Raw genomic sequence first — 17,881 nt, forward strand, 5'->3', positions numbered from 1 at the left:
TAGTTCAAATGTTTGTTCCCTTTTCTGCCAAAGGGGGGGAAAAATGGGGAACTCTTCACCTAAGAGTGTGTATTCTTTTTATTTTTTAAGTTTACTTAAGAGAGACAGGCATAGAGAGAGAGTGTGGAGTGGGGGGGTGGGAAGGCAGAGAGAATCCCAGGCAGGATCCTGTCAGCATGCAACCCGACGAGGGGCCTGAGCTCAGATGAACCATGAGATGGGGACCTGAGCCAAAATCAAGAGTCAGACGCTCAACTGACGGGGCCACCCAGGTGCCCCTAAGATAGTATTTTAAAGGAGAAGCTTTAAGCAATGATAAATTTCTAATAAGTATATTTAAGTATAATGGACTCAAATCACCTAATTTGTATTTATTCCTAATGGTTAGATTATAATTGCATATGAGAAAAGGTTCACTTGGACTTTTTTTAAATTGACAACTGTGAGGAACGCCTGGCTGGCTCAGTTAATACAAGCATGTGACTCGATCTCGGGGTTGTGAGTTCAGGCTCCACGTTGAGTGTAGAGCTTACATAAATAAAAAAATGACAACTAGGATTTTAAAAACTACAGAATGATTTATTTATCTTACATAGGACACTAAAACATTTTCTAATAAACATCATTTACTTATTACATATAACAATGCCATTCAATTATAAAGGGAAAGAGCTTTTAAATTCTAGCGTCTATAAACTTTTACGGTAAAATGCAGTGTCCAATAATCCTAACATCACGTTTAGAATATAACAAGAATAAAATCCGTAAGAAGTTGACAGCACCCCAGCAATACCTTTGACTGCATCTATTTTCAGTGGACATTTTTGTTTGTCAAAGGTGTGACTCTTAAAGATGGCAGCATGGTGCTTGAATCAGAAAGTTCATCGGGACTGCCTCATCCTACTGCTGTAGAGACTGCAGCCAGTCGACCTTTCCTTAGGAACTAAAGGCACTATATGAAGTTACAGCACTACTTGGGTATATAAACTCGAGCCAATTACGTTTTTGCTTGCCTCGATATCCTTACTATAGCCTAAGGAGGCATTATCGTGTATTATGATACAGCAAGGCCATCCTGTTACATCTATATTAAAAAAAAACGCCCCAGAAAGTGACCCTGGTAATTTACTACAATTTCACTTCTGAGTAAAATCCCACTCTGTTCATAATCATTTGTGCTCTAGAGAGGGTTTATTTCTTAGAAGATCCTGAAAGCTGAAGAGCATTGTCTTGACTGCTCGACTTGCAGGTGTCTGAGACCTGCCTCCGCCTCACGAAGGGGAGGAGTGGGAAGGAAATCAACATTTCTCAACAAGTGTTTAAGTGGCTCCTGTCCAAAATACATCTGGCTTCATTTCAGCGTTTCTGAAGCAATTGACTAAACTTATAAGAGACCTTGATTCAGCAGTGAGCTTTGGTTCAGTTATTAGGAATCCACTTCGTGTGGAGGGGCAGCGCATCTGTTATTCAGCCTTTACCGCCGTCTTCCTGTAGCGAAGGACCGTGGTGGTTACCCACACGTTTAAAGCAAGCATGATCACGAAACGTGTAAGAACTGAAATCGATCAAAAAGAAAAAGTATGTGTTAAAGAATACTGTTTTCATGTTCTAATGCAAAATCACTCCTGCCCTACCGCTCTAAGTAGAAGCCTAAAAACCTAAATAACTGCCCACCCCTACCCCCGTCTACCACGTAAGATTCACAACACCGCCTCGTGGGAACTTTTCAACAACCCTGGTTCCAAATATTTCTGGGGGGGAGAGCACTTTACCCTAAGTGACTCGATGAACACTCTCCTGAGGAGAGTTGATGTATCTTCGTGGTTGTGAAACATTTGTACGATACCAGCTAAGCTGTTCTTAAAAGATTGTCCCCAGATACACTGATCGCTTTCAGGAACAGCTGTCACTTTAATTACAAAGCAAACCATAGCTAGAACATTCCCAATCTTCCAAAATTGTAATACGTAGGTTCGTTTTGTTGTTTCCTTACGGCTGGATTCTTCTTCCCATACACAGGATTCAAGTCCTGCGGAGAAGACTCAGACCTCTTTCCCCACTTGACCCAAGTTTATGGTTTGACCACAGTACTTTTAGTGTTTTGCTCACTGCTGACAGAAAGTGTTGCAGCCCAAAATACAGTCTCTGCAAAGGGACAGGGGTGCCTCACTCTCCTGTAGCCATATTTCTCAAGGAACAATTAACCGGTATGTGTACCAGGGACATGTCTCTAGTCTTCATAGAATGGGTGACACCATTTGTTTTCATTCTTTTCCAAAAATGTATATGCTTGGCTGGGGAGTGGAAAACAGCCTACGGAATTACTAAGTTCTTTTTACATCAACCCACGTATTTTCTCCTCCATCAGTGTCCCCCTTAAAAAAAAAAAAAAACGGATGTGGGGGGTCAAATGATTGTCACCTCAGTAGAGTCCGTCCTCACTCACTCCCAGCCCTCCTGTTCACTCTCCATGGCTAAGCCACGTGTCCCCCGCTCACGGGCTTGTCATCGTCTCTTCCCCCGTCCCCCCATCTCTCTCTTCAAATTCACCTCCCCAGACCCCTGCAGCCAGGTCACATTCCCCCATCAGGTGCTCCTCCTGGCCTGCTTTTCCAGAACACATTTCCCAGTATTCTTGAGTAGCTAATTGTGCGCTGACCGCACCGTCCGTCTCCACCCACCGCTGGCGTGGAAGCGTCACGAAGACGGCAGTCTACGACCTCGTGCTGCAGGCCGTATCCCCAGCGCTAACACGGAGTAGGTGCTCAGCCCTGTAAGCGGGGGCTGACGCCCGGGAATACACCGTGGCCTCTAACTGTACGTGGAGCAAGCTGATCTGTGAAACCCTGAGACAACTTACAAGGGAAGGAGCCACCAAGGGCACGCAGTCCAAAAAAATGGGAAGAAAAAAGATTTCGCTTACTCGTAAGATCGCCGGTGGTCATTATGGTTGTTATTATTCTTGCTGTAAGAGAAGATATTCAACAATGTCAACTTGCTTCTCAGCTATGTCGGTATTCAGCTAACGTCTTTCCATTTCAAATACAGGAATAGATGCTAACTGTTCCTGAAAGATCCTGGTAGTACGGAACACCAAATTGGTACTGTATCTTATAAAACCTCTCAAAGCCAGCCATGCGTCCTAGCCCAGTGGTTTTGAGGCTCTCCTAAGAGCAGAAGCAGTGTTGCCCAAGGGACCGGGGAGAAGCCGAGAACCCACGGTGTGTGCCCAGCCACAGCTCCCCCACCCCAAAGAGCACGTTTGGAAAATCTCATATGTATGGGACTTCTGGTAAGGTTTCCTTTAACATTTATTTTTGAGACAGAGACAGAGCATGAACGGGGGAGGGTCAGAGAGAGAGGGAGGCACAGAATCTGAAACAGGCTCCAGGCTCTGAGCTGTCAGCACAGAGCCCAACGCGGGGCTCGAACTCACATACCACGAGATCGTGACCTGAGCCGAAGTCGGACGCTTAACCGACTGAGCCACCCAGGCGCCCCAGGTAAGGTTTACTTTAAAGACAGGCTTCTACTAACAACAGAGATGTCTGGGTGGCTCAGTCGGTTAAGTGTCCAACTCTCGACTTCAGCTCAGGTCATGATCTCACGGCTTCATGAGTTGGAGCCCCACATCGGGCTCTGTGCTGACAGCACGGAGCCTGCCTGGGATTCTCTCTCTCCCTCTCTCTCTGCCCCTCCCCTCCCCCACTCACGCCGTCTCTCTCAAAATAAATAAATTAAAAAATAATAATAATAAAGAAAGTCTTCCACTAACGAATAGCAAGGTTTTTAAATGACTGAACTTGACCCCCTTCTTTTGTAGAGATTTTCTAGGTAAAGGAAACTGAGGCCCAGCAAAGGGCAATGATTTCCCTAAAGGTCTAACTAGAACTGTTCCGTTCAATTCATTTGTCTGGTACAGCGCTTTCCTTCGTGGCGACAGGAGACACGTGTGGGAGATGTGACGTGGGATTTCGAGGACACTACCTGTAACTCAACACCTGCCCTTCCTTCCTGACCCGAACCCACCCACACAAAACTCTCCCTCTGCCTCACACATCACACATTTAGGAAATTAGGTTTAAAGCCAGTTCACTTTTTCCCCATAAAGTTATAATCCTCGGTTTGTCATGTATCCAATATGTATTTAAGGACTTGTTCAAGCACAGAGTACCATGCAAAACAGATGGAAATGTAATACATGGTCTCTAAAGTTACAAGTTCTGAAGATTTCCTACAAGAAAATTTAAGAAACAACACTTAAGATTACCTGAAGGTAAAATTAGGGAGCTAATAAATATCAAATCAGCAATTCCAGAAACATATATATACGTATATGTATACACCTATATACATATATACATGTATGTATGTATATATATTTCCTAACTATATATATATTGTGTGTGTGTGTGTGTGTGTGTGTGTGTATATATATATATATATATATATATATATATATATAACACTTCAACATCTCAAGCTAAAAATAAAACCCAAGAAGCCTTAATTTTACATAACTTGGGACGTAAAGACCCCTTCCAGAAACCCCTGATGGAGAAATCGGTCCATTAATACACAGAAGAAACATGAAGCATAGTTCAAATACCTAAAACTAATAAATCTAAGTAATGTCATAGCCCTGAATTTTTAAAGTCTTCTACCTAAAATAGCATGTGTATATATATATATAGGTATATATATGTATATATATATGTATATGTATATATATGTATGTATATGTATGTATATGTATATGTGTGTGTGTGTATATATATATAGGTATATATATATATAGGTATATATATATATAGGTATATATATATATAGGTATATATATACATATATACATACCTATATATATATATATATATATATATATATATATATATATTTTAGGTTCCTGCAAGAATCCAGATGAACAGTGGAAATTCTGAACTTGAGACCAAACAACATGGCTCCAGGAAAACACCCTGGCAAAGTCTATTCATTCTCAAAAGCCAATGTATGCTTTTCATCTCTCATCTGTTACATCAGAAAGGGTCATATTTTAAAAACAAGATAATGGATTCAATATAATCAACCTATTGATGCTTTTCAAAGAGCAAAAGAGGACTGTTGATGTTCAGCCAGATTTTTGGAGAAAGGGGTGTTTCACATTTGTTTTTAGCAAGTGGAATAGGGATCTTGCAGAGAATGGAAAGTAGCCTGCGTGCCATCAGAATCATAAATACGGATCCACTTGGAGGTTCTATGTGCAAAGGATTAAAGCTTGTGGGACCGTGACGGGTGGACGGCGTCTGGCTCTTACTTGCACAGGTGTATGCAGCGAGGCTCCAGGTGAGGGCGCTCACGGTGCCTGAGTCCCGGGTCTTCCACAGGTACTGGAGCTGAGCAAACTTGCTGGCCACGCTGATGAAAGTACTTAGATTCTGTTTGCAGGTAAAACATGAGAAAGTTAGGAGTCCCTCAGTTAAAGAAACAAGGGCGCCATGTACTGAGCGTGCTTCTGAAGCCAAACTGTCAGGACAAGAGACAACCGGTTTGTACAAGGACAAAGCCCGGGTTCAGTGAAAAAGCAGGCAGCAGCGAGATGCTGGTTTATAAATGCACCAATCCCACTGTTCAGTGGGTAACTGGTGGGCATGCAGCTGGTGCGGAGGTGGCAGTAAGGATCACTGCATGGCCACAAAGGCTTATCCATCTGACCACCTGCCAATAAAAGCAGATAAGAGAGAGAGAGAGAGAGATAAGATAGATGGATAGAGAAGATAGATGGATGAATGGATAGATAGGTAAGACGGATGCATAGATGGATAAGATAGATGGGTGGGTGCCTGGATAGATGGGGAGATAAGATAGATAAGATAGGTGTATGGATAGATAAGTAGATAGATAAGATAGATGATGGATGGATAGATGGACAGATGGGTGGATAGATGACGGATAGACAGATGATAGAGAGATATGGTGTTTTAGAGCCTGGGGAAAACCATGCCGCTTTGAACACACAGACTCATAAAGTCCAAGCAGCAGGCGAGGCACACGGGCTCTGAATTTCTAGCTATTCCAACCAGTCCTTGAGGGGCTGCGCTCAGGTCCTCCCTCTACTGCCCCGCGAGGTAAGAGACCACCACGAGTTGGCCTGCGGCGCCACAGCGCCCTCCCCGGCGAGCAGGGCCCGGCCTGTGCTGTAGGTGGAGGGGACACCAGGGGCAAGGCGCCCCGGAAGTCAAGAGAACCAAAGGATCCAAGGAGGAATCCTGAGCTGGGGCAGCAAATGCTACAGAGAGGCCAAGGTGAGGACCAGCAAGCGCCATTGGCTCCAGCTCGAATGCAAGTGGCTGGTGTCCTTGACCGGAGCAGCTCGTTTAACTTCCCGACCCTCAGGAGGAAAGCAACATGACTGGGTTGGGGGTGGGGCATCGGGTCTGGCTCTGCTCGGTCCCCCGCACCTGTCGCGGGGCTGGCCCTTGACCCGTTCTTATTGGGTTACAGCCACACGTCCTGGTAAAGGCGGACGAGGGAAGGGGCGGCTGGGACATGGGAGGACTGTGGAGAAGTCCGGGCGGGTGAGCACTCCAGGCAGAGAGCAAGGGCCTGTGCTCAGATCCGAAGACAGGTCACGCCGGGAGCACATGGCTCGGACGACTGACCCCAGGTGGCAAGACGGCGTCTGCAGTCCCGGCCGGTGGGGAGTCGGGTCGGGACCGCGAGCACGGAGGACCGGGCCTCGGAAAGCCTGGGCACGAGGACTTAGGTAGGGCCCTGTCCACGCGTGTCAGGGGGAAGGCCACTGCCGAGCAGATACGCTAACCGCGTCTGCTGGACCTTCCACCGGATCCGTCTTCAGGAGGAAATGCCATCTTCGGAATCAAGAAGAAGGAGTCTTCATAACCAAGGCCCGGAAATATTTCGCAAATAAAAATACACGACGCCCGGGGAAACTTGAATTTCAGATCAACAACAAGTAATTTCTAGCATAGGTACGTCCCGTGCAATATTTGGGACATTTTTATGCTAAAACCCTGCCCATTTGCTCCCCGCAGGTCACAAGGTTGGAATGTAACACGGAGCCAAGTTTGCTTTCCAAGCAAGGGTCACAGCCAAGGCGCTGGGGAGGGGGTGGTGAAGTTCATGAGCCTGGGTGTGGCAGGCAGTGACTGGTGACCACCGATCCTTCTCCTTCTCCCTTTGGGTGGAGAAGCGGAATCCAGTCACTTTGGAGAGAGGATCTGGGCTCAAATGCTCCCTGACCCACGCTCGGAGCCCTATTCTCACACTATGGGACTTTGGGGCCTTACCCCAGGTAGGATAAACGCACAGGGCTAACCATTTTCCAAGGACAAAAATGTTTCGGGGGGGGGGGAGAGGGGCAAAGTCAAAAAAAAAATCATGAGTATGGGGCCCGTGGGTGGCTCAGCCGGTTAAGCCTCTGACTTCGGCTCAGGTCGCGATCTCGCAGTTCGTGAGTTCAAGCCCCGCGTCGGACTCTGCTGACAGCTCAGAGCCTGGAGCCTGCTTCCGATTCTGTCTCCCTCTCTCTCTCTCTGCCCCTCCCCCACTCATGCTCTCTCTCTCTCTCTCTCTCTCTCAAAAATAAATTTAAGGGGCGCCTGGGTGGCGCAGTCGGTTGAGCGTCCGACTTCAGCCAGGTCACGATCTCGCGGTCCGTGAGTTCGAGCCCCGCGTCGGGCTCTGGGCTGATGGCTCAGGGCCTGGAGCCTGTTTCCGATTCTGTGTCTCCCTCCTCTCTTCCCCTCCCCGTTCATGCTCTGTCTCTCTCTGTCCCAAAAATAAATAAACGTTGAAAAAAAAAATTTTTTTTTTTCAAAAATAAATTAAAAAAAAAAACATTAAAAAATTAAAAAAAAAAAGAGTATGTAGCCAATGTGTAATCATTAACCTGATAAGCTCTTTACTTTAGGCTCATTGTACCACCGTTGCTCGTTCTGTTGCTGTTAATTACCTCCCCAGCCAGGTGCTCTATGGCCCCCCCCAAAAAGGAAGTAAGAAAATGTTACCAAACGCCTGAGTGAGACTAACGTCTTGTAACATTGGGGTAGGACTGCGCTTTCAACCCCTTATCCTTCCATTAGCAGGTTAAACACTCGGCCCATCAAGTTCTTTGCAGGAACGGCGGTCTCTCTTCTCCAGGGGCGATGCACTTACCATGGCCAGATCTATGATCCACTTCTGCAGGGGAAGGACGAACCACGAGGCCACAAATCTACCGAGCGCTAAGGGAGACAGCAGTGGCTCGGCGCCACCCCCCCCCCCCCCGACCCCGCGCCCGTGGGGACACGCCAAGAGCACGGAGGTGACGCACATAAGCCAACCTGGGAAAGGCTCTGCGAGGACCGGTCCGATTTGGAAAAGACGAAAATGGCTCAACAGAACAGCAGATCACGGAAGAAAACTGCCAAGTGCCCTGCCTTTGTGGTTCCAAACGATTCTGCCCGCCCACTTCATTCCCAGCCATGCAGACCTCTCCAGGGTGATGTCAAAAGTGAAGCATTTAAAGAAGCAGCTCAACATTATAGGGCAGGCACGTTCTGCAAAACTGGGGTCACGTGAAACTCTCTTTCCCCCTTTCCTGCTAACCCCAGTGTAAACCCAGGTGGGGACAGGAGGAATGAGAGCGGATTTTCATCACGCCCAGTGAGGCGGCAAAAAGCACAGAAAGTCCGGCTCTAGAAGCCGGGCGGGTGAGGGGATGACCACCAGCCTCTGCTGGGACCTTGGGCAAGTCCCATTCCTTCTTTTGACCTTGGTTTGCTCATCCGCAAAACGGTCTTAACATGCCTTTGCCCCATCTACCCCCTCAGTGCCTCCGTGCACGTCACAGGGACCCAACGCGCTACGATTATAATGAATGACATTACTTAAATGGAGGGATCGAAAGAGACAATGCCCGGTGTGACTAGAACGAATTCCTGGCAACCTGGTCAACGCCAGAACGGCAGCTGGAACCTAGGCAGATGAACTCTTGTTTTTAAAACACTCTAACTCAGTTTCTTAAACAGAGGGCACCCAGTTAAATTTGAATTTTCAGACCAACAAAAATAGTCTTTTAGTATAGTATGACCCATGCAATATTTGGGACATACTTATGCTTAAAAAAAAAAAAAATCAGTTACTATGGTAACCCTACTTCTGGTTCATCACCACTCACAGGAGGAGGTTATAAGTATTCCACTCACCCAGGGAGCTGCCCAGCTTTTGCAGTCCACAGCCTCACCACCCGTACAAAGGTAAATTGTCGTATTTTATTTAAACAGTAAACGACACGACGCTTTTCATCTTCAAAGTACTGTTTTCAAGACCCTTTTACCAGCTGGGCAGAGCTGCGCAGAGAGAAGCTGAGTGGGGAGGATGGGTACAGACAGCAGGGGCTCAGGACTCAGTCCCCTCCCTACACAGCCGCCCAGTCGGACAGCCGCCGTGAGGTTGCCGCTTGCTCAGCTTGTCCTGTGCTCCTGGTACTGTGATCCTTGCCACAAGGTAGGCATGACTGTGTCATTTCACAGGCGGGACGGGACAGGGCGATTGCAGCTTAGGGAGCTCCCGGCCTGTGCCCACGAACACCCAAGGGGTGGGCACAGCAGGTGTCCCCCAGCCTCCACGTCCCAAGGCGCCCAGCCCAGCGCAGACAGGAAGGGTGCCCTCCCTCTCTCCTCCACCCTGCGGGTGTACGAGTAACCCGCTCGGGTCACTTCGCAGACACGGCCGCATTAACTGGCTGCCACTGGAAAGGCTTTCCTGGCTTTTTAAGGGCCGTGAATTCCCAAGAGAACCTCTGAAGGTTTACAGAACCGAAACAAGAGCCCCGGCCCCTGTTCACAGAAGAGGCACCGTGAGGGAGCCTAGGTCTGTGTCACGACCAGATGCCCCGCCCACCCGCCACCACCAAGACCCTTCTAATGTCTTGGCCACGATTTTCGCTTTGAAGCAGCCGTCCAGAACCCGCACACCCACACTGTCGGGCAGAGAGGGCGCGTTAGTGGCCTCTGAGTTCACGACAGACATTCCCGTTATTATGACTTCACATACTTTGGGGACATTTTCTCAGGGAGGAAGAAATGTCTCCGCCTCCCGTGAAGAATGAAGCTGGGACGGGCCTGGCACCGGGGCTCGGGAGGGAGGCCCCGGGCAGGGTACAAATGCACTCACGCGCATTTGGGATCTTTTTCAGTTTGACCACAAGAACGCAGATCTGGCAAAAGCACCTGACTCCCCAGTCCCGTCGGATTCCTGGACAACAAAAAGGATACACGGCCATGTACGGGGCTGCTCCTTTCACGTTCCCGTTGAAATGGAAGGCACACAGCAGGAGGAGGACGTCTGAAAGAGAAAGGCTGTGAGGGAGGCGGGAGGGGGGGCCCAAGGGCTGTTGCCCGACACGGAGGGGGTCCGAGGGGCCGGTTACCTTGTGCGATGAGAATGGGATACTCCAGGTAGGTCAGCAGCGGGTACTCATAGTAACACTGGTACCGGAGAAACACCAGGAAACTGGGGAGAGAGGGGGAGCGTCTGAGCTGGGGCCGGCCCAGCACAGGGCGGCGGGGAGGCCCGGCCAGCGCCCAGGAGCCCGGGTTCGTGTGCAAAACCCTGGACCTGCTGGTTGGCACCTGGAAACGTCAGGGGGTGGGGGGAGATTTCGCACACAGAGCGTGGGACGGTAACTCAATACTGTCCGCAGCTTTTCGAGCATCCGGGACGGACTGGGAGCTGGGCGTGGTGCACGTGGTCACTGCCAAGTCCCCGGAGATGGTGGCACAAGTGAGTTTCACAGAGGCCCCAACAGCAGGCCAGGAGGAGAAGAGACGGCCCCAGGCTGCCCCGCCCTGAGCAGGGGAGCAACCACCTGGATGATCCCTGCAGCCATCCAGAGTGCTCCCCGTCGAGGAGGAGCAGTGGGCAAGAGGCACGAACAGTCGTCAGTTCCTTAAGAGAATTCCAGTTCTGAGTGGCTCAGTCAGTTGGGTGTCCGACTCTTGGTTTCGGCTCAGGTCGTGATCTCACGGTTTCATGAGTTCAGGTCCCACGACAGGCTCTGCGCTGGTGGCGGGGAGCCTGCTTGGGATTCCCTCTCCCCCCTTCTCTCTCTGCCCCTCCACCACTCGCAATGTTGTTGTCTCTCTCAAAGTAAATGAGGAAGGAAGGAAGGAAGGAAGGAAGGAAGGAAGGAAGGAAGAAAAGAAAAAGGAGAAGCAAAGAGAAAAAGAAAGAAAAGAAAAAGAGAAGAAAAGAAAAAAGAGAAGCGAAAAAAGAAAAAAAAGAAAAAAGAAAAGAAAGAAAAAAAGAAGAGAAGAAAGAAAAAAGAAAAGAGAAGCAAAGAAAAAAGAAAAAAGAAAAGAGAAGCAAAGAAAAAAGAAAAGAAAGAAGAAAAAAGAAAAGAAGAAAAATAGAAAAGAGAGGAAAAGAAAAAAAGAAGAAAGAAAAAAAGGAAAAAAGAGAAGAGAAGAGAAAAGAAAAAAGAAAATTCTAGTTCTGAGAGGCTGGAATTTGGGGGGGGGGGGGGGGCGGTCGCAAGTAAAAACCCCAGGACCCGACCCTTGTCGGGACAAAAGGCCTGAGCTTCCTGCCTCTCCAGCTCTCGGCCCAGCCGGTCAGCTCCCTAAGAACCTAAGTCCCCCTGCTGTCCCCTCAGAGTCTGTTTCATCCCCCAGGTGAACCACAGCCTCCATCACTCAGCTGGGGGGGGTGGGGTTCACAAAGCACCCAGTGGGCTGGGGAGCCTGTGCCCTTGATCCTGTTTCCGACCTTGGCTGAGCTGGGGGCGAGGGTCACAGGATGGGGGGAGGCCAGCGGTGGCCCGAGCACGGGGGTCTCCAGACCAGGCCTCCGGCACCTTTCTGTCCACATCTGAGGGGGACCCCAGGGGGCCAGGGGAGGGGGCAGCTTCAGCTCACCCACCCCTGCAGAACAGGGCTGCAGCCAGCGGGGACGGGGACGGGAAGCCTGGACAAGGACCCTGCCGAATGAGCGGGCGGTACAACCGAGCAGGCGTTGGGGGGGGGGGGTCTTTGCCACCTGCTCCCTCTTCACTGAGCGCACCGCCCCCCCCCCCAAGAGTGCAGCCACAGACCTTCAGGACAGGCACGAGCCCTAGGGTGTTAGAGCTGAGGTCACGGCCATCCACCGTGCCCTCCACATTTTACAGACCACTTGGGGAGACTGAGGCCCAAGAAACCAAGGTCATATGAGAATTCAGGGAAAAGACGAAGACGAGCGCATGAGTTTCCCCGGCCACCAGCAGTGGTGCCTGCCACCAACCCCCGCCCCACCGGGGCCCTCCAGGGGGGCCGGGTGGCCAGGCTGCAGTGCGCAGGCGCGCTCTCTCTCTCTCGCTCTCTTGCTCTCTCTCGGGGATCCAAACGTCCAAGGACAACCATCTGTCACTCCTGTGGCCTGGGGCAGTTAGGGGTCCTTCTTTGATTTTTAATGTCCTTCTTTTCATCAAAAAGTAATACATTAGAACCCTCCTTACAATTGTCTGGGCGGAGGGCTGAATCGGGAGTCTGAAAACCCATCCACGGAAGGTTCCAGAGCAGGTGCAGAGAGCAGAACTGTGTCTGGAACCCAGGAGGGCACAAGGGGGCAGAGCAGGAGGGATGCCTGGAAGGCCTGGAAGGAGGGGTGTTGGAGCTGCTGAGGCAGGCGCGCTCCCATCAGCCGGGGAACCCGGGCGCGGGCGGGGGCGGGGGGCGGCGGAACGTCAGGCTGGCACAGCCTGGGCAGAGAGGTGCCCGCTATGCACTTCCTGCCAACTTCCTCCCCGCTTCCCCTCCCCGGAACCTGTCTGCGACACCTGTTCCAGCAACGGAGAAAATGAGCAGCCTGCTGGCAGGGCGCACCCCCCCCCCCCCCGCCTGCCTGGGGTCCCGTCTGTGCCGCCTTCTGCGCCAGACACGGTGCGGCCCGCAGCCAGCCTCCCCCTCCCCCAGCCGGCTGAGCCATCTTCGTCTGCCCTGCAGGCCTCCCCCTCACTAAACGTGGGGCCTCCAGTGTTGGTTTGGTCAGCTCCTTTTCTTTGCTGACGCGGGCGTGTGGCTGTCGCCCTGCACACGTCTGGAGGCACTTCTAAAACCCAGGCATTTTCTTGCACTTCACACCGATGCGCATTCAAAGCCCTTTTCTGGTCTAAGATACAGCTTATGCTCCCATGGACCCGGTTCTCTCAAAAATGGGCTTTTAGCGTTAACAGATCAGGACCCAAGGCAGGTAGACGTCCCCCAAGGAATGTATTCTGGCTTTTGCTTCCCAGGATATAAAGGGTCCCCCTGATGGCGATGCCCTCCGGGTTCTGTCTGCCGGAATTCTGGCTGCTACCCTGCTCCTGGCCCGGTAGGGGGCGCTGGTGGGCAGGCAGGCAAGACGGGCACCAGGCACAGGCAGGCCGGCGGTGCCCCCCAGCTTCTCCAGGGCCCTCACCAGCGAAGGCTGGGGAAGGAAAAGGGAAGGGGGCAGGGTGTTGCCAACCCGCTCTCCCCACCCACGATATTGCTGACGAGTCTAGGAAGCGGAAAAACCCAGTGAGCGTGGAGAGCGGGCGTGCGCCAGGCTTCAGGATGGAAAGGGCCAGGCCCGGGGGAAACCTAGGGCCCAGCTGCTGCCGGTGAAGTTGGGCACGGTGCGTCACTTCCTCCGCCTCAGGCTACTACTATTCTCTGGGGATGAAAACAATGCTTACTCCCTAGGGCGCCCTGAGGATCGAGTAAAATAGCGCCAACACACAGACCCACCAGTAAGATAAAGCGAGGTGTAGATAAAACCTCGGAATCCAGAGGAGGGAGCGCCTGACCACTTCCAGCTTCGGGGAGAGGGTGGCATCCGGCAGGGCCTAGACACAGCCACGCGCACACAGCAGCCTGCGTGCCTGGGCCTCCACGAAGCGTGAGCTGCAGGCCGGCCGGCCCTCCGCCTGCACGGCGATCCCCGCGGGACACGCACGAAGCCTCCTCCTGCGCCGACTTCGGCTCCCCCGCCCACGCGAGCCCAAGTCCATTGCCAGGAGGGCAGGTGTTGCCGAGGTGCACGGTTGGATAGAGTGACAGCCGACACCTGCTGGCAGCGCCTGCCGGGTTGTATGTAGCGTGTGGGCAGGCTCCCGACTCGCCTCCTTGGGCATCAGTCGGACTTCCACTCACCCCGCAATGGGCCAGCCCCACCTCCCCAGGCTCAGGGACCCGTTAAAAACCGTGGCCCTCCCCCAGGCCGTCCACGCCCTCCCGGACACTCCCCCACCGCTCCTCCCCCTCTCCCTTCCCCACCCTCACAGACGCGGCGGCCACTTCGAGGCGGTGGAGAACTCTCCAATCCTCGCTATCCAGCCTGGGAAGGGGGGGGGGGGGGTCCCTGTGTTGTGGGGTCGTTTGCAAATCAGAGCGGGGTCACACATCCGCCAGTCGGCCGACTCTCTTGATAAAGCATCTCCCCCGCTGGGCGCGCCGGGCGCAGGACCCCCCACCTCCCCCACCCCCGAGGTCTTCTTCTCCCTCCCTTGCCCCAGGCTACTTTCCAGCCCAGGCCCCCCGGGGTCGTGCTTCCGCCGAGGACCCGCCCGCGCGGTCGCCGAGTGATAACCCGGTTGGGGGCGGGGGGAGGGGGGGGCGAGGAGCAAAGTGGGGAGGACCGGCCTTGCCAGGGACTCGCGGGTAGACTCCCGGGCTTCCCGTGCCCCGCTCTCCCACCAATTCGAGGCCTCCCAACCGAGTTTTAGAACTCTGCTGTTCGCGCTTACATCTTTAAATACGGAGTCAAGGCATCCACTCCCGATTTCGGATGGATACGCGCTCTCCCAGCGGCACTGGCTCCTCTCTGGCTGGCTCTGGCCCGATTCGTCTTTCTCCCCTTCCTCCAAAGAGCCCCCCATTCTCGGAATCCTCCCAACCCAGGTGTTAACTTTTTAAAGGCGGAGGATCAACGCCTCGCTTTACACGCGAGGAAACCGAGACCCGAGCTAAGGGGTATTGGCGGGGGGAGGGGGAACTCAGGGCGGATGTGTATCAGAGGGCCTCAGGTGCAAATGGCCTAGTTCCAAGCCGCGCGGTTGCGCTGCGGCTAACGGGCGGGGTGAGGGCCTGGCCAGGGGTCGGTTTCCCCCATCTGTAAGCTGGGCACGCGCAGTCCGTGCGGGGAGCGGCAAATAAACAGAGGAGGCGAGCGGTCCCGGGAAGTGCCCCCCAGCGGCCGGGCGCTTTCGGCCCCGCTCCCCCGCCCTACTTAGACCCACGGCGCGCTCCTGAGCTCCCGGGCCGTCCAGGCCGCAGAGGCGAGCGGGGAGGGCAGCCGCCCCCGCCGCCCCGGCCTTACCCCGCCAGCTCCAGAAGTAAACTCGGGAGGCTGATGCCCCGCGCGCTGCGCGCCGCCAGCACCGCGGAGATCTGCGGCAGCTTGAGCGCGGCGCACACGCCCAGCGTGCTCCAGTTGCAGAACAACAGCAGCAGCTTCTCCATGGCGCCGGCGGGGCTGGGGGCTCCGGCTCCGGGCTTGGGGGCTCGGCGGAGGCGGCCGCGGCGCGAGGGAGGGGGAACGGCTCAGCGCTGGGCCTCCCCGGGCGCCGAGTCCTTCCGCCTTCCCTGGGCACCCGCACCCACGCCCACGCCCTGGGCCGCCCCGCCGGGGTCCGCCCTGTCGGGGTCCGCTCCTCCGCCCGGATCTCCGCCCCCTCCCTCGCCCTGCCCCGCCCCGCCCGTGCTCCTCTCCCCTGCCCCGCCCCCTCCCCAGGTCCGCCTCGGGTCCACCCTCGCCCGGGGTCCGCTCCTCCGTCCGGATCTCCGCTCCCGACCCCGCCGGCGTTCGCCCCTCACCACCCCGGACCCCACCGTCCACCTAGTGCGGGTCTCGCCGGGAGCCCGCCCCGGGGCCGCCCAGTCGGGGAGCGCTCCGCCCCTTCTGCCCGCTCCGCCCCGACCCCGCCCTGTCCCGGGGCGGCCGCTGGGCGGTGCCCTCCGCAGACCGGACGCGCTGCGGAGTCACTTCTGCGTGTTAAGCTCGCGGGGTGCCGAGCTGCCCGAGACGCCCCAGACGGTTCCGCTTTCCCGAGGGTTGGGTGGGTACAGGCTGAATCCCGGGAGGCCGGACGTGCACCCCCTCACGGGGGGCTGGACCGTGGTGTTGGGGTTTTGCACTCCCTAAGTGCCTTCCTTTCTTCGTTTTTCTGACTATGCATTTGAGAGATGAAAACTTGGAAGGCCGTTAAGGACCCAACTTCGTTTACGTGCGTCCTCCTGGTTTTACCTGGGGACACAGGCTTTGCCCGTCACTGAGGGGCCAGAATGGCCCGGGGTCGGCTCACTTCCTGCCCTTTCCCGAAGCTGAGTGGGGGGGGGGGGGGCGCCCCTCCCCGCCCCCCGGGCCTTAGCCCTCCAGGCCCCTGGAAGTCCCGCCCTTCACCACTTCAGAGGGAACGTTTTTTCTTAAGGCGGTTAAGTAGATTCTGTGATCCAAGAAGGTAGACGCGGCAGAAGATGAAGGGGCGGGGTGTGTTCTCCAAGCTCTCAGAATCGCAGAAGCAGGTCCCGGTCATGGAGCAGAAAAAAGCCACAAAAATGCAACGCCAGAATCCACGGTGGCTGGTTTGGTACCGTGAACCTCAGCCAGGCTTCCAGGCTTTCCTTCTGTCTGTCCCTGCGCCTCCAGCCCTCACCTGGCCATCAAAAACCTTACCCTGGAAGAAAAAAACAGGTATCGAGTCCTCCTTCTATGCTAAGGGAAACAGGATGTTCGGAAGGAAACTTTTTTAAATTTTCTTTCAAGATTATTTTATTTTCGAGAGAGAGAGAGAGAGAGAGAGAGAGAGAGAGAGTGGGGGAGGGGCAGAGAGAGGAGGAGACACAGAATCCGAAGCAGGATCCAAGCTCTGAGCTGTCAGCACAGAGCCCAACGTGGGGCTCGAACCCACAGACCATGAGACCATGACCTGCGCCGAGGTCGGTGGCTTCACCAACTGAGCCACCCAGGCGCTCCCAGAAGGAAAATAAAGAGTGTGCGTGTTTAATTCTTGTCTTCTAGAGCTCCGAAAAAATACTCACAGATGAGCTAATATCCTCTGGAATTTGCTTCAAAAGGTTGGGGGCTTGCGTGGAAGGGTGGGAGTGTAGACAAAACAAGACGAGCTGTGAGCTGAGAATTTTGGGCGTTGGTTATGGGAATGGGGGGGATTTACTGTGGATGAAGTTTTGGGGTGATGGTGGGGGTCGAGGGGTCCGGAGCCAGCCGCCAAGAAAGAATTCTTGAAGACATCTCTGGTGCAAAAAAGGTGATTTTATTATAGCACGGGGACAGGACCCGTGGGCAGGAGGAGCCTCACTGGGGGCCTGAAGGGTGACTCATTATATACCCTCAGGTTGGGAGGGGCACAGGGATAAAGGAAGTCTCTAAGATATTTCGGAAGCAAGGTTTCCAGTTTCCAGGACCTTGAGGGGCTAGCTGTTGCTAGGGAACCCGTTTAATACAACCTCAGTCCTGAGACCCTTCAGATGTTTATACTGCGGCCAGAAGCTTGGAGTGGGATTCCCAGCCTATGTCTTGGGGCAGTTTAGGTAAAGGAAGTAGACTCACAGTATCCTTGAGGTTGGGACACAGTTAAGCCAAGGTTCTCCTTTGCCCCCAGCGAAGTGTCACCCTGGAGGCAGCTGAGCTCCTAGAGGGAGGTCACTCTGCCTTTCAAGGACTTGTCAGTGGGCTGTAGGCAGGAAGGGAAGTTAATTGTTCATTAGCCTTCTTTTCCCGCATCACCGTGGCAAGGACGTAAACCCCTTTCCTTTGTTCTTGGGGAGGCGGCGTCTTTCCTGTCCAGGGACCAGCACCAGCTGGAGCCCTTCCCTGTTCCCGGGGCTCAGCGCCCTTTCTACTCTCCGTAGGCACCCCTGTC

General features: G+C 53.6%; 1 protein-coding gene and 1 long non-coding RNA gene across 4 annotated transcripts; one reads left to right on the top strand and one right to left on the bottom strand.

Annotated features, from left to right (window-relative positions):
* Positions 1–558: 558 nt before the first annotated feature.
* On the bottom strand, positions 559–15,673 carry SLC66A3 (solute carrier family 66 member 3). Of its 3 annotated transcripts, none has more exons than XM_045447712.1 (7): positions 15,319–15,673; positions 10,430–10,512; positions 10,275–10,344; positions 8,173–8,230; positions 5,312–5,432; positions 2,924–2,965; positions 559–1,555 (listed from the first exon to the last, which is right to left on the bottom strand). In XM_045447712.1, the coding sequence occupies exons 1-7, from the start codon at positions 15,459–15,461 to the stop codon at positions 1,464–1,466; spliced, it is 609 nt and encodes a 202-aa protein (XP_045303668.1). In that variant the 5' UTR covers positions 15,462–15,673; the 3' UTR covers positions 559–1,463. The 3 variants fall into 3 exon arrangements, with proteins under 3 accessions (XP_045303668.1, XP_045303670.1, XP_045303669.1); XM_045447714.1 differs by lacking the exon at positions 15,319–15,673 and adding an exon at positions 10,632–10,825; XM_045447713.1 differs by lacking the exons at positions 8,173–8,230; positions 10,275–10,344 and adding an exon at positions 10,174–10,254 and having other exon boundaries at positions 15,319–15,651.
* A 16-nt stretch (positions 15,674–15,689) lies between these two features.
* On the top strand, positions 15,690–16,618 carry LOC123581584. The gene is made up of 2 exons (XR_006703838.1): positions 15,690–16,057; positions 16,183–16,618. It is a non-coding gene; the product is annotated as an uncharacterized LOC123581584 (long non-coding RNA).
* Positions 16,619–17,881: the final 1,263 nt, after the last annotated feature.

Source organism: Leopardus geoffroyi, chromosome A3 (genome assembly GCF_018350155.1).
Source record: "Leopardus geoffroyi isolate Oge1 chromosome A3, O.geoffroyi_Oge1_pat1.0, whole genome shotgun sequence".
Lineage (NCBI taxonomy): Eukaryota > Metazoa > Chordata > Mammalia > Carnivora > Felidae > Leopardus > Leopardus geoffroyi.

Bases quoted from the DNA above. Each gene is read 5' to 3' on its own strand.
- SLC66A3 (XM_045447712.1), bottom strand. From the start codon at position 15,461: ATGGAGAAGCTGCTGCTGTTGTTCTGCAACTGGAGCACGCTGGGCGTG. The intron at 8,231-10,274 runs GTATCCTTTTTG...AGCGCTCGGTAG, and splicing joins GCAGCCCCGTACATGGCCGT to ATTTGTGGCCTCGTGGTTCG. The intron at 1,556-2,923 runs GTAAGCGAAATC...GATCGATTTCAG, and splicing joins GACCACCGGCGATCTTACGA to TTCTTACACGTTTCGTGATC.